Genomic DNA, 14150 nt, shown 5'->3' with positions numbered 1-14150 from the left:
AGTTTCACCTGATGTATGTATGATTTATTCACTGGTAAGTGGGTGAAAGCATGGAGGAAGGAGAGTTTTTTGAGGCCTCTGAGGACATTGCTGCCCTGGAGAAGAATTATGAGGAGATTGGTGTGGATTCTGTTGAAGGAGAGGGTGAGGAAGAAAGAGAGGAACACCATTTACCATTCCTGTCAGCCTTGCAGCATGTCCCTCTCAGAACGTTAGCTTCCACATTAGCTGACAAGCGTTAAAGGTTTCTGGTTTGATTGTCTCCAATTTTCACTGTGATCACGTCTTATTTTTCCACGTGTACTTGTCGAATTTTCCCTATCATGTCTCAAAGTAAAAGTGTAAGAAGGAAAAAAAATATTAAAAAGTTTACAAAATATTTTTAAAAGTCAATTTTATTAAGGCATATTTTATACTTAAAATTATACCCATTTTAAATGTGTAGCTTGAGTTTGGGCAAATCTGTACACCATCTAACCCACACCACAATCAAACTACAGAAATTTCTATCATCTCAAAAAAAATTGCCTTGTGCTTGTTTCCTGGCATTTCCCCGTCATCCCTGGCTCAAGACTGCCATTGGTTTGATTTCTTTTCTAGTGTTTCATATAAATGGAGTCCTAAAGTATGCACACCACTGTCCCTGGCTTCTTTTTACAGCAGAATGCATAGTGTTTTTGAGATTCATCCATTTTGGGGGACGTGTATGAGTAGTTTGATCCATTTGATTGCTGCGTGGTAATCATTGTATGATTCTACCACCATTTGTTTATTGTTTATAGCTTCTGGCTATTATGAAAAGAGCCTTTAGTTATAGGTCTTTGTTCAGCCAGGACATGTGTTTTCATTTCTCTTGGGTAAATATATAAAAGTGGAAAGCTTTGTCATATGAGAAGTAGGCATTTAACTTTTAAAACTTTCCTTTTTTCAAGAAGAATCTGCTAAATTCTTTTCCAAATGGTTGTATTATTTTACATTCCCACTAGCAGTGTATGAGAGTTCTAGTTCCTCCATATCCCCTCCAACACTTGGTATTATTGGCCTTTGTAATTTTAGCCTTTCTTGTGGATATGTAGTGGTATCTCATTGTAGATTTAAAATTGCATTTTATTGATGACTGAGTTCTAGATATAAGCCATTTGTCAGACATATGTAACTCCCATGTTTTCTTCTATTCTTTAGTTTGCATTTTCAGTTTATTAATGCTCATTCAAAATGCAGAATTTTTAGTTTCGATAAAATTCAACTTATCATGTTGTTTTTAGTTTTGGCCTTTTATGTCCTATTTAGGGAATCTTTACTGACTCTATAGAAAGCAAATGTTATATATCTGGATGTAATGTTTAAGTTGTGACACATTTCAAGTTGTTTTGTGTGTGGTATGAGGTAAGTGTTGACTTTAGTTTTTTTATGCACACGAGAAAACTATTGTTCCAGAGCCACTCGTTGAGAAGCCTGTCCTTTTTCCATTGAATTAATATAGCACCCTTGTTAAAAATCACTTTTATTAACTAATTTTTCTCATGGTTAAGGTTCACAGCATACTTCTTTGGGGACATCTGTATCATTTTATATCGGATGATGAATATTTGGAACTTTACATTGATTTGTTATTTTGTCCTATTTTGTTCTCTTTATAAAAGACTGTCAGACTTTGTCCTGGGAGACCTTTAAATGTGTTGTGTTTTTTTCATTCTTTTGGGATTGCTTTTAGGCTGGGCTAGGGTTTATCTAAAGCCACCTTTACTCTATAGGTGTTTTAGCACAACTATACTAAAGTGTGACTCTCATGGGCTCATTAATCAAGGTGATCAATGAGGATTTCCCAATATCATTGGTCAGACCTTGAATGTCTTTCTACCCTTTATGATGTCTAGGAATTTTCAGCACACAGCTCCCGCTTTTTTTTTTTTTTGCCTGGTTTCATGGAATTTCACCCTAAGTGTATGCACAGTTTAATATCCCATTATCAACAGATACAGTGTCACCAAATGCAGATTTTTGGAGGCCTTTATGTAGCTCCTTCCTGTCTGGTACTCTCCTCCACAAATTTTGGCTACCTTAGTCCCCTTGCTTCAATCTATGTGTCCTCAACTCAGTATGACTCTCAGGTTCTACTTAGGGGTCCCCTCTATGCCACTGGTCTGAAATGTGTCAAAGTCAGGACTTCATAGGACTCACAATTTTGTTTCTCTATTCTTATGGATCATGGTCCAGTTCTGCCTTTTGTCCATCGTCTGAAACAGATGTTTAGTTTTTTCAATTGTTTATAAGGGGATGATAAATCTGGTCCCTGGTTTTCACTATGGCAAGGGGTATAATGTTTTCACCCCTTTTTATAGATAAATAAACTGAGAGTAGAAAGATTAAGTAGTATAGTGATGAGGAACAGGGATTTGGGATTTAGGTTGGAATCCAAATTTTTGCTCTTATCTACTTGTAGAACCTTAGGTAAGTTATTTAACTTTCTGTCTTGGCTTCCATATCTTTAAAATGGATATGTTTTTGTTTGTGCTTATGACAATAACAATAATAAGCAAAACATAATAAAAGGTTAGAAGTTATTTCTTACTATTATTGTGATGATTAACTGAGATGATGAATGTGAAGTGTTTAGTGTAATGCCGGACACACAGGGAGTCTTGGATATGGTGTTAGCTAACTAATGATGTTAGTCCATGATCACTTCAGTAGAATTCTGACTTCAAGTTCAGGAATGTAACATCGATGGACATGATGGTTGTTTTTCCATTTTCTTTGTCAAAACTGTTTTGCTTTTAAAAAGTATCCAGAACAAGAAAATATATCCAGGGCCACCTGTAAGACAAATCCCTTTGAAGCAAGGACAAAGTATACTCATTTAATGAAACACGAGAAATCTGGTTTGTATTTGTGGAGAAATTTTTAAGGAAAGATCCATGGATCATCCATCATAAATTCTTAGTTCAAGGTAGCTATTATTTAATTAACCACAAGTGATGGATATCTTTAATATGGGTCATTATTAGCAGTTTCGTAGCTTTGAGACTAGGGTCACCCAACACATAACTTTTAAAGGACATCATCTACTTTTCTTTTTGGAACCCCATAAAATCTTGCATAGTCACAAGTAGGGCTCAACAGAGAAAATCAGGGAAAGCAGCATGTTCATTGTTGAAGGTTTGTCCATGTCCTAAGTTGATCCTCACGATGGCAGGTAGACAAGTAATAAGGCATAGATTTGTCAGATGTGTAATGGAATATTTCAGCTCAGCAAGGGGGAATTTAGAAGTCTTTCCCTGCTGGCTGATCACCGGCCCTATGTCGTCCAACAACATCTGCTTATTCTCAGATGACAACAGTGCCAGTTAATTAGTGCTTGTTTAGGTTTTGACGATTGATAGACTTAAATTATATTCATATTTCCATGCAGAACAAATACATAGAAAGGTTTAGCTTTGATATAAATACAGCCTTTCCTTTGCTGCAGTGACATTTGAACTACATATCAGAATAAAAAGCTTACAATAAGTCAGGCATAAAAAGTAGATCATCTAAATCAGATAATTAAGAAACATCTGATTAATGGCAATTGTGGCTTGAAAACAAAACACCCTACTTTAACAGAACCTTAAGTTGATTTATAAAAATGTAGACATTACCTACGAAAGAGATTGATGCTGTAAAATGCCACTATTATCTCTGCAAAGTCTTCAATCCTCTTTTCACTTTGGCTGTTTTAAAGATTTAATGCTAGATTTGTTAGTATAAAGCATATTCTTTATACGAAATTCTTGAACTAGAACAAATTTCATTCTTTTATGACCATTAAAAAGCTTTCCCTTTTCTGCACCTTGTAAACTCTCTTTCAACAATACTTATGAAAAGTCAAGAAAATGATTTTTCTAGAAACCAGAATAATATATCACTTGTAGTCATTTAAATCGCAGAAAAGTTTGTTTCTTTGCGGTACATTTTGTGTAACAAGGTTTCTGTTGAGGGACTCAGTAGAGTGTTCTATGGGTGTTGGGATATTTTCTTTCGGGAGACACCGCTCTACTCATTGCTGTTCCCATTTAAAGGCTCGTAGGTTAGAGTTGACCATAGGCAAGGCATCCCTCAAGGGAGATGCATGTCAGAGATCCTTGGCTTTTTCTCTACCTTCGTGCTTGCTTTTTCCCTGCCCTCCTCCCCCTTATTCTCCATCAAAGAAACACAAAGAGGCATCATTCAATAATATGTTTGCTTGGTGTCCTTGATTAGACATAATCCAGACATCAGGAAGCTAAAACCAAGATGATTATTTATGTAATTGTTAAAGCTGGAAGTGTTGAAATACACTGTAAAAAATTGAACTTTTAGAAAGCAGTTTTGAATACAAAATTCTGTCTCTATTACACTGCCCTCACAACACTAAGGTAATTTATCATGGAAAGCATCTTAGGTAATCATAAAAGTTAAAGAGCTTCCTGCCACTGGCAGTGCATTAGTTCCAAGGCTTTCCATAGAACTTCAACCAATATGACATTTCGATCCCTTGTGTCCAAGAAGTGGTCAAGGTTGATCAGTCAGCTTTCAACAGAAGAACTGGCTCCTGATGGAGGGCAGTTATAATCGTAGGGTTTTTTTTGTTTTGTTTTGTTTTGTTTTTAGGAAAGTGATATACTGAGAAGTCATATCATAGTTACGTATTTATGAAATATTGGTTTCTACATGACGTTTGACAATGATTGCTAGAACAAATCATTACATTTCTAAAAAAAAAAAATTTAAAAATGCACAGACTCTATCAACCAAATGGATTATAAAAAGTCTCACTCCTGTTATCATCTTAATGAATGCAGTACAGAGTGTCATAAATGCCCTTACATCCTTGTCACATAGTGTGAATTACAAATAGAAAAACCAAAGAGATGTTAAATTGACTTCCCTTTAACGGAGTCTGATATGTGAATCCTTTGTTCCTTACTCACTTATTGCAGATGTCTTTCATTAGTGAGTTCTCATGTTCAAATAATCAGCACCCAAATATTCAAGATTATGGGAAGACAATACCATTGCCATTTTCACAGTCACATTATGATATTTTAGTGTGTTGAATATAGTAATTATTTATTAAAAGTAACACATGAAAATATGAATAAAATACCTTTATGTACAAAGTGGCATGGCATGATTTCTACCTAACATTTAATAATACACTTGCAAATTGTCCCTGCATTAACATAGTACAAAACAATAAATACAAACATTAGGTAATATGAGAACACCAAGAAAATAGGCAAGTCTCCATGGATAGGAACTGTCGGCTCTGGAAACTTTCAACTCAAAGGAAGGTCATGTCATCAAGGAACCCACCTACCTGGCTGTCAGGTTAGCTGCTCACCAAGGTCCTTCCTAAAACTCCCAAGCATGTTCTTATAAAATGTAGTAATGTGCTTTTCATGTCACAAATGACGGGGGAGGCCCGGGCTTCTTCGGATTCAATGAAATTATTGCATGCCATCTGGACATCACTTTATTGGGACAGGTGACTGGCAGACTGGAGAGCAGGACTGGACATCAGGAAAGAGTCCACGAAGCTTTCTCCCTTGCTACCCCTGGAGCACAGAAGCTGAAGATGAAGCCTGTGGGGGGAAGAAAGTTCAGACTGCAAGAAAGTGAAGAAGATGCCGGAGGGACCATTTCTTGTTAAGAAATATGAGTGACTTGCTTTTTTCCACCCGATGGAATCACTTGACTGTCTCACAAGCACTTCAAAGTCAAGGTGTCTCAAGGGACAACACTCTACAGTAGCCTCACCCCCACCCCAGCCGTGGTTTCCCATCTCCTGGTTTCAGCTACTTGCAGTTGGCCTCGGTCCAGAAGGAGAGGGTCCTCCTTCTGACCTATTGATCAGAAGGTCAATAGCAGCCCGAGGCTATATCACCACACCTATGTGTTTACCTCACTCCATCTCATCAAGTAGGCATGTTATCATCTCACATCATCATAGGAAGGGAGCGTATAGTACAACAAGATATTTTGAGAGAGAGAGAGAGAGAGAGAGAGAGAGAGAGAGAGAGAGACCACATTTACCTAACTTTTATCACAGTTTATTTTTATAATTGTTTCATTTTGTTATGCGTTAATGTTGTTAATCCCTTACTGTGACTTATTTATAAATTAAACTTTATCATAGGTATGTATGCACAGGAAAGGAACACAGCATGTACAGGGTTTAGTCCTATCCGTGGTTTCAGGCATCCACCGGGGTCTTGGAACATGTCCCCCATGGGTAAAGGGGGGCTACTGTACTGCCAGCCAAACCTGTTCCCTCTCACTGCACAATTCAAATCTCTGCTCTAACCTCCATGACCTACCCAGGTACCCATGCTGGAAAAGTGGGCACATCTATTCTTGTAATCTTCCTCATTCCCCACTGCCCACATTCAATCAATCACCACTTCTGGAAAAGTTCACCTTCCAGACTTTTCTCTACCCCGTTCTGCCTCTTCAGTTCCATCCCTTCTGTACCTGGAGAACTGGCGAAGCCCTCGTGCCTTTCCTAGGGAATATTGCAATAATTTTCTAACTCCTCTGCTTCCAGTCCTACACCTTACTCTTACCCCTCTTGAATTAATCTTTATTGAACACTCAGTGATGTGTCTCAAGCACAAATATCATCATATTCCTCTTCTGATGAAAGTCCTTAACTCTACCCAATCATTAATGGGAGGCAGTTGGCGGTCTGTTCCTTGGGGTGACAACGTGAGTAGACGTTTATTGGCCACTTTCATGCTTTGCTGCTTGCTGTGTGCTTATCAGGGTGAAATGTGAACAGACAACTCTCCAATTCTCCTTCACAAGAAGGAGAGCAGGAGAGCCAGGGCTTTATTTGATCACTTTGGGATTTCTTCTTTGCAATGAAGAAACAACTTTCCGTGTTGGCCCCCAAAGGAGCAGGAGATGGGGGCTTCTGTGCCTAAGCGGGAAAAGGAGGGTGTGGTCTGAGCTGGCAGGGCTTAGACGTTGTTGTGCTGCTGATGGCAGTACTGGTGGTTCCTGAGAGTCTGGGTGGGGTGCGCAGTGGTGCCAGCGGTTAGAGACCTGCACCCTGCTCGTTCATGGCACGGTTGGTGGAAGCAGGGGCTTTGGTAGGGTTAGTTAGTTACACTGCTGCCTCGCATGGGGGCAAGTTAGACACTGGTGGCCATAGTGGGGAGTGCTTTGCAGAGCAGGGAGTGGCCACTGGATCCATGCCTTAGGCTATGGGAAGGATTGTAGAGCAGAGTATTTCTGATGTCCTCCAGAGCATCTGCAACCGATAGATGGTCCAGTATACGGTAGAGTGTAGCATAGCTCTGGAAAGAGCACAATGATTCTAGGCATGACTGCAGAACAGACTCCCCTCTCAAATTTGGAACTCATTCCCTGGGTATTTTCCATCCAAGTTTGCAGGAGGGGGAGGTCTCCCCAAATGAGAAAATGTCTTGATGGCAGTAATGAAGGAGGAAAGAATCTGATTTTATTCTCCTTAGAAAAAGTATTTCATTTTCACTTTCTGAAGTCCTTGATGACTTACCATGGGAAGCAAGACCTCCCATGATCTGGGGACCTCTACTGCTTCAGCCTCATTTCCCAGCCTTTGTGGCATTGAACTATGATTCTGGACCAGTGCTTCTCAAGCTATCTAGGGTGAAAGACCAGATTGGTTTCCAAAAATTTCTAACTGGCTGCAAACTGATATTTCAAAAAATACAACAACAGGAACAGAATGTTGCAGCAATATCAGATTGCTATGACGACTTTTAAGGGCTCATTCTCAGTTTCTACACTTAATCTCACCACGGAACAATGTCAGCGGTTCACTGACTTAGCAACAGATATGCACAGCACAGCGCAACGCTAACCAATTATTTATAATTTCTTTTATATTCATTCAGTTTCTTATCCTGTAAGTCTCAGCTCAGATACCATCTTTTCTAAGCGATTGGCCATTAAATTTCAAGATACCATGTTTAAGTTTACACACCACTGTCTTATTATTTACCATATTAAAGTCCAATTATCTTCCTTACATGTATTGCTCTTCACTTCGATAAGCCCCTTGAGGACAGAGACATGTCATGAGCCTTTTTATACACTTGTCCTTGAACTTGGCCAAGAGCAGCGTCTCTGTCATTTTTTAACTGACCCATACTCCTCTGTAGGTGAGTCCCCAAGTAAAGTCAAAAGTTTGTAGCACAGACCATCTAGGTAAACACCTGTATTCACGTGAGTAAGATAATGCTCACGATTAATACCATATATTTTTTTCAAGAATCAGCAAACAATATGAAAACAAACTGGAGTTTTGTTTTGTCAGAGTATATTCCACATTGAAAATCTTTCTCGAGAAATGGGTTTTGCTTCGTTAATGATTTTTTTCATTAGTTGGCAGTTTCAATTTGAATGTCTACACCAATATCAGTATTTGCTTCCTTTCCAACATTATAATCTCTCTAAATTTAGTGTGTTGTCTTCAATAATGATATGCAAGACTTTAAGGTCCTTCATATCTCACAACCCTAAAATTTTATAAATTTATGATTCTTATAAAGAATAGAATGATCACTTTTGTAATAAAGTATCATGATAGATTCTTTACCAACGCGGACAATATTTTATAAACAAGCAAAATAGGCTTAAAAGAAAAGATCTTTCTATCCTGGTTTTTTAGATGTGGAGCCCAGTGCAAAGCATTATTAAGGAGTTTGTTCAGGGCCGTACCTAGGATCAGAAAATAAATCTCTTTCATGATTTTTCTTTCTAGTCCCAGCTATTTCATCTTAAAATGCAACAAAAATAATTGAAAAACATGCTAAGCTCTTCTGCAAGTTCACAAAGGTGCTTTTAGATGTTCACGGTACCATTGAGAAATGACAGAAAGAATGAATTGTATCTGGGAGAAAAATGAAAATAAGTAACATTCCATAATGCTGAGGGTCTGTGGGATGAGACTCTCCTAAAGTCACTGGTCTTTCCAGACTTTTGGTTCTTGATCTGAAACTCCCACCACTTCTTAAACTGTCAGGAGGCTTGGAACAGAATGGAAGGGGAGCCTGCTGGTGAGGGAGCATGCAGGTAGCAGGAGCTGCCTGCCTTCCTCTAGCACAGAATTGGTGGTGGAACAATCAAATGCTTTCTGTTCAGTTTTAAATTTGTTCCCTCCCCCACTTAACCTATATCTTGGATGTGTTTGCATGTAATTAAAAAATCATCTTGAGAATTACTTTTGCTAAGTTATATAATGTCATTGATTGCATGAAGCATCATTTACTTGAAATTTCCATACCATTAGCCGTTTAAACTGTTTCTAAATGTTTGCTACTATTCTTTATATACTAATCTTTAGTCACATTTCAAATCATATCCTTATGAAAATTTCCTAAAAGTGAAGTTACTGGGTGACCAATGTGAATCTTTTAAGTCCTTTAATAAAAATATTACCAAACTCTTCTTCAGAAAGACTAATTGAATTTAGATTTTCAAATGCAGCATATGATATTATTTGCTTCACCAGTATGATTTTTAAAAATTAGAGGGGCGCCTGGGTGGCGCAGTCGGTTAAGCGTCTGACTTCAGCCAGGTCACGATCTCGCGGTCCGTGAGTTCGAGCCCCGCGTCAGGCTCTGGGCTGATGGCTCAGAGCCTGGAGCCTGTTTCCGATTCTGTGTCTCCCTCTCTCTCTGCCCCTCCCCCGTTCATGCTCTGTCTCTCTCTGTCCCAAAAATAAATAAATGTTGAAAAAAAAAATTAAAAAAAAATTAGAAAAAAAAGGTTTAATTAAATTGAAGGTTATAATTTTTTTGGTCTTAATTCACATTTTTTAAGATTTTATAGTAACTCTTCTGTAATTTTATATTATCATTTCTATTCCTTCCTCTATGAATTGCCTGTTCCTAGTCTTTGCTCATTTTTCTATTTCCTAATCTGTATAATGCCTTTGGTATATTTAAGAAGTTAATTATTTGGTCTCATGTTTTTGACAAACATTTTCCCAATTTGTTTTTTGTTTCATAATTTTCTTTATGATAATTTTTTTGTGCTTGGAAGTTTTAAGTCATGATGTGGTAGAATTCCTATCTTTTCCATTGAATTTCCTTATACTGTTTTGTGTTTTAAAAAATTTTAATCAGTTACTTAATAAAACATACATAAATTCTTTTACTCTCTCTTTTTGCATAGTTCTTTTTATATACATTTCCCCATAAAGACATTATTAGCTAATGTCCCCACCTCCATGCTCATTATTGACCAATTTGCTCAGACCATTTGTTGGCATCAATAAAAAAAGAATGTACTTTGCCTGTTCCACGTTTTTGCATAGAAATTTTGGGCTTAGCAGAAGTTCTTTGTGACAGCAAACCCATTCCTCTAGCTATGTCATCCTTACCACTCCCTGTTGTAAGAGAATTAATCTCAGAAGAAGATAACAGAGCACATTTACACTATAAATGAGCCCACATATATCTAGAATTGCATACCATTAATATGTTTCTAATCTTTGATTCTGGTGGCCTTCAAAACTTAACAGAAATTATTTCCACATTAATAGCTATTTTGAAGGTGGTACCAGGTAATAGATGGGACCAAAGTGATTTATATAGGGAAAGTTTAAGCTGATGTGATCCTTTTCTTATTCTTAAAAAGTTATGATCCCTAAATGGAGCAATCCATCTGCAGTGAAAGGATAATATTTTACTGGAGCCCTTACCAATATTCCTCTTGTTGGTATAAAATCTCCGAGATTTTAAAATCTGTTTGAATTGATGAATCAGTGTCAATCATGCTCACACAGCTTTTAATTTTTTTTCTTTAATTATTATCTTATTTCTTGTATGTGATTTCATGTTACCACTAGGCAAACTTTGGAGAGGGCAAGAATCATAGGTTATAAGTATTTTGGAATTCTTCTCTGCCCTGCCAAATCACATTAAATATAATCCTCTGCACAAAACAGAGGACTGATATATGAAGCGGCAAACATTAAGTTTATCCAGAATTTGATTTTGAAACGAAAGATTTTAACATTGTGAACTTTGCTACTCCTCCACAGTTCCAAAATTCCCCACTTCTTTTCCCAGAGCTTCTGGTTCTGATGACTACATTCCTATTTATTCTGAATCTCTTGAGTTGATATCTTATTTCTAATTGATAATCTAGAAAGTCATTGCTCACTGGTTACTGCGTTCAAAGTACAATGATTGCCAAGAGAAATAGACTGAAAAAAAGTTAGACAAATAGTCGAATTGATGTGTCAAACTTGTTTCTTCCTGTTCTGATCTTTACTCTTCAGAACATGGTTATATAATTCCAAAATTACAGAGACGAGAGACAAAAGCTACTTATTTCTGAGAATTTAAAGACATGAAATTAAAGGCTAGGAATATTTTTTAAAGTATAAAAAATGGAAAGGAATCGGAACTGGACAAAAGTTTATTTTGTTGAGCTTGTTTGGGTCACCACTATCCCTCACTTCTGTATACCTTTTCTTTCCAACTGAAAAGAAGACTTTGTCTTCTGCCAAATTGGACAGTTGGTCACTAAGAGTTGAGCATTTTGATAATTTAGAAAGCATCTTTTGACTAGCCACAAGGTTGCAAAGGGACCCTAGCAGGCATGAGAGCAAGTTTTCCATGTACTAGGTAGGTTTGGACCACCTGCCTCCACAAACTTCTTAAATTTCTCAGCTTCTCCAACTTTGCATCTAAAAATGTCCATCGCGAAAGGATAGGCAGAATCTCAGATTCTTCTCTTTCTAATCCACCCTTGCTGGCTAGAAAGGGATAGAATCTGACACTGGTGTTCACATCTGGATGGCAGTCCTCTGTCTCCATCTCCTGCTACTGGCTGGAGAAACGTGGCAAGCATCATTTATTCTACAAGTGCTCTCTGAGTGTCCGTGACAGCGCTGTATTACTAGCTGGGTATAGACATAGGTAGTGGACACGAATATAATATCCCTTCCTCTGGACACCACCCAGAGTGCCTACCATCGTGGTCAGGTCAATTCTGGGCATATGCGTATTTGTTTGTTCTCTTGCTTTTTTACTGTTAGTTGTCGAAGGGTAAATTCTTCTGCAGGTTCTAAAAAGCATCAAACACTAATTGTGAGGGCACTTAATCAATGCATCTTGTGAAAACTAAACTAAAATAGGAAGAAAATCTTCTTACTCAATTCTAGGAAAGCAAAAGACAATCCCATGCTAAACCAAGAGGGTTGATTCTAGCAGGCAAGAAACTGGCCTGAGCTGTTTTACTGAAAGAGGAAATGTATGTGCATTGCACGGACTCCCGGTCAAAGCACAGAACATACAGAGTAACAGTGTTGCTTGTAACCATAGTTTTGAGAGGTTTCAATTATTTATTGATTCACAACTGCTGCAATGAGATTGCTCATTTGCATCTGTTCTCATAGAGACACTGGCGGGCTCTGTGTCTCAGCTAGTTATTTAGCAACACTACGCCTTCGTGACCTGCTGCATACCAGAAACCGCAGCTGAGACTACCTTTTTGGATCACCTTGCTTGAGGTGCTTTGTATACACATCCATGGTTCCTGCACCCACAGGGAAGGGATGTCCCGGTGCAGTCTTTACAGAGGGAGGACAAATGGACCTCCTACCTCCCTCCTCTGAACCCCTTGCCCTCCGCCAGTCTTTGGCTGGGATGCATCTCCTTACGTTAGCGCAGCTGCTGTATCACATCTTTTTCTTGCAATAAACTGAAAATTTGTAAGCGTTGCCATTCTGGGTCCTTTGAGTCTCTGTTAACAATAGAACCCTGTCTAACTGCCACTGTTAGTGTGCATATTCCGACCGAGGTAAAGGCAAAGTGCATTTATGTGAAAACATTGCCAATAGGCAGAGTGAATTGTAGCAGGCAAGGCAACTGGAAGAATCTTCTATAGCCCCCAATATATGCAGTTCTCTGGCAAATCTTCTTAGAGTTTGTTTTTAGACAAATAGATAATGATGGTCTCCCTGACACAAACCATTAACTTTTCAGCTTGTAAAAGTCTTTCGAGATAATCTAAGCTACAGCACTCTAACAAAGCAGATATTAATGAGCATCTCACTGAATGAAATTAAAAAAACTTACATATTTATTGCCCAGGTGTGGAGAGAATTCGTCAAGCTGTCAGTTCTTGGTTTTTCCTTGTGCAGAGTGCTCACCTACAAACAAAAGATATGTTTTGATCTCTAAGCTCAGAGAGTGAATAGGGATGAAAATAAGGTTTCTTGGCTTGTTTTTTATTTTTCAAGGAAAGTCCAATTTCCCGGCAAGAATGTCATTAGAGCCACAATCTGCCTCTTGGTATCGCCTGGAAATTGTTCACCAAGATTTACGAGCTTTGTTCCACCATCATCTGTTTCCACCCTAAAGGAGCAATGCTCAGCTAATTCTCTGGGAGCAGGGGTTGTGAGTCAGGAAGTGATAATAAGAGAGGCACTCTCGGGAATGAGTTACGGTTTTTTGCTTGTTCCTTGAGCCTAAGCAAAACTGTATTATATATTTAAACTGCCATTTTATCAGGAAGACATTCTAGGGTCCTCTGTTTAAAGAGTTGGGTAAGAGTTTTGTGAAGAGGAGTTTGGAAGCCAACATAAACCCTTTGGTGATATACAGAGCAGTAGAGGGGGGCTTTAGTCAAAATAACAGTGTTATTCCATCACCCAATATAAATATAAATATAAATATAAATATAAATATAAATACAAATATAAATATAGGGGCGCCTGGGTGGCGCAGTCGGTTAAGCGTCCGACTTCAGCCAGGTCACGATCTTGCCGTCCGTGAGTTCGAGCCCCGCGTCAGGCTCTGGGCTGATGGCTCAGAGCCTGGAGCCTGTTTCCGATTCTGTGTCTCCCTCTCTCTCTGCCCCTCCCCCGTTCATGCTCTGTCTCTCTCTGTCCCAAAAATAAATAAACGTTGAAAAAAAATTATAAATATAAATATAAATATTGACCTAGGATAATGGGAAGCAGAGGATCCCAAGTGTTTTTACATGCCCCTGAATTCATTCATGATCAACACACTACACGCTACCTGCATCTTTCAGGTAGATTCAAGTATCAACATCAGTCACACTATATAAAAGCGGTATGGGTCAAAGTCTCCAGCTTTGAGAATAAATGTCATTGTTTT

At 38.3% G+C, this 14150-nt stretch overlaps 1 protein-coding gene across 2 annotated transcripts in view; it reads right to left on the bottom strand.

Moving 5' to 3' along the window:
• Window positions 1-5074: 5074 nt before the first annotated feature.
• EMCN (endomucin) overlaps window positions 5075-14150 on the bottom strand; it is a 104839-nt gene continuing 95763 nt past the window's right edge. For both annotated transcript variants that reach the window (XM_045471825.1, XM_045471833.1), the window contains 2 exons: window positions 13104-13177; window positions 5075-5606 (listed from right to left, as the gene is read on the bottom strand). In XM_045471825.1, coding sequence (XP_045327781.1) covers window positions 13143-13177 — 35 coding nt within the window. In that variant the 3' untranslated portion in view covers window positions 5075-5606; window positions 13104-13142. The remainder of the gene's footprint in view (window positions 5607-13103; window positions 13178-14150) is intronic.

The sequence above is a fragment of the Leopardus geoffroyi genome, chromosome B1, assembly GCF_018350155.1.
Source record: "Leopardus geoffroyi isolate Oge1 chromosome B1, O.geoffroyi_Oge1_pat1.0, whole genome shotgun sequence".
NCBI classification, from domain to species: domain Eukaryota; kingdom Metazoa; phylum Chordata; class Mammalia; order Carnivora; family Felidae; genus Leopardus; species Leopardus geoffroyi.
Note: the sequence above shows the minus strand (reverse complement) of the source record. Positions and strands in the feature narration are given on the sequence as shown.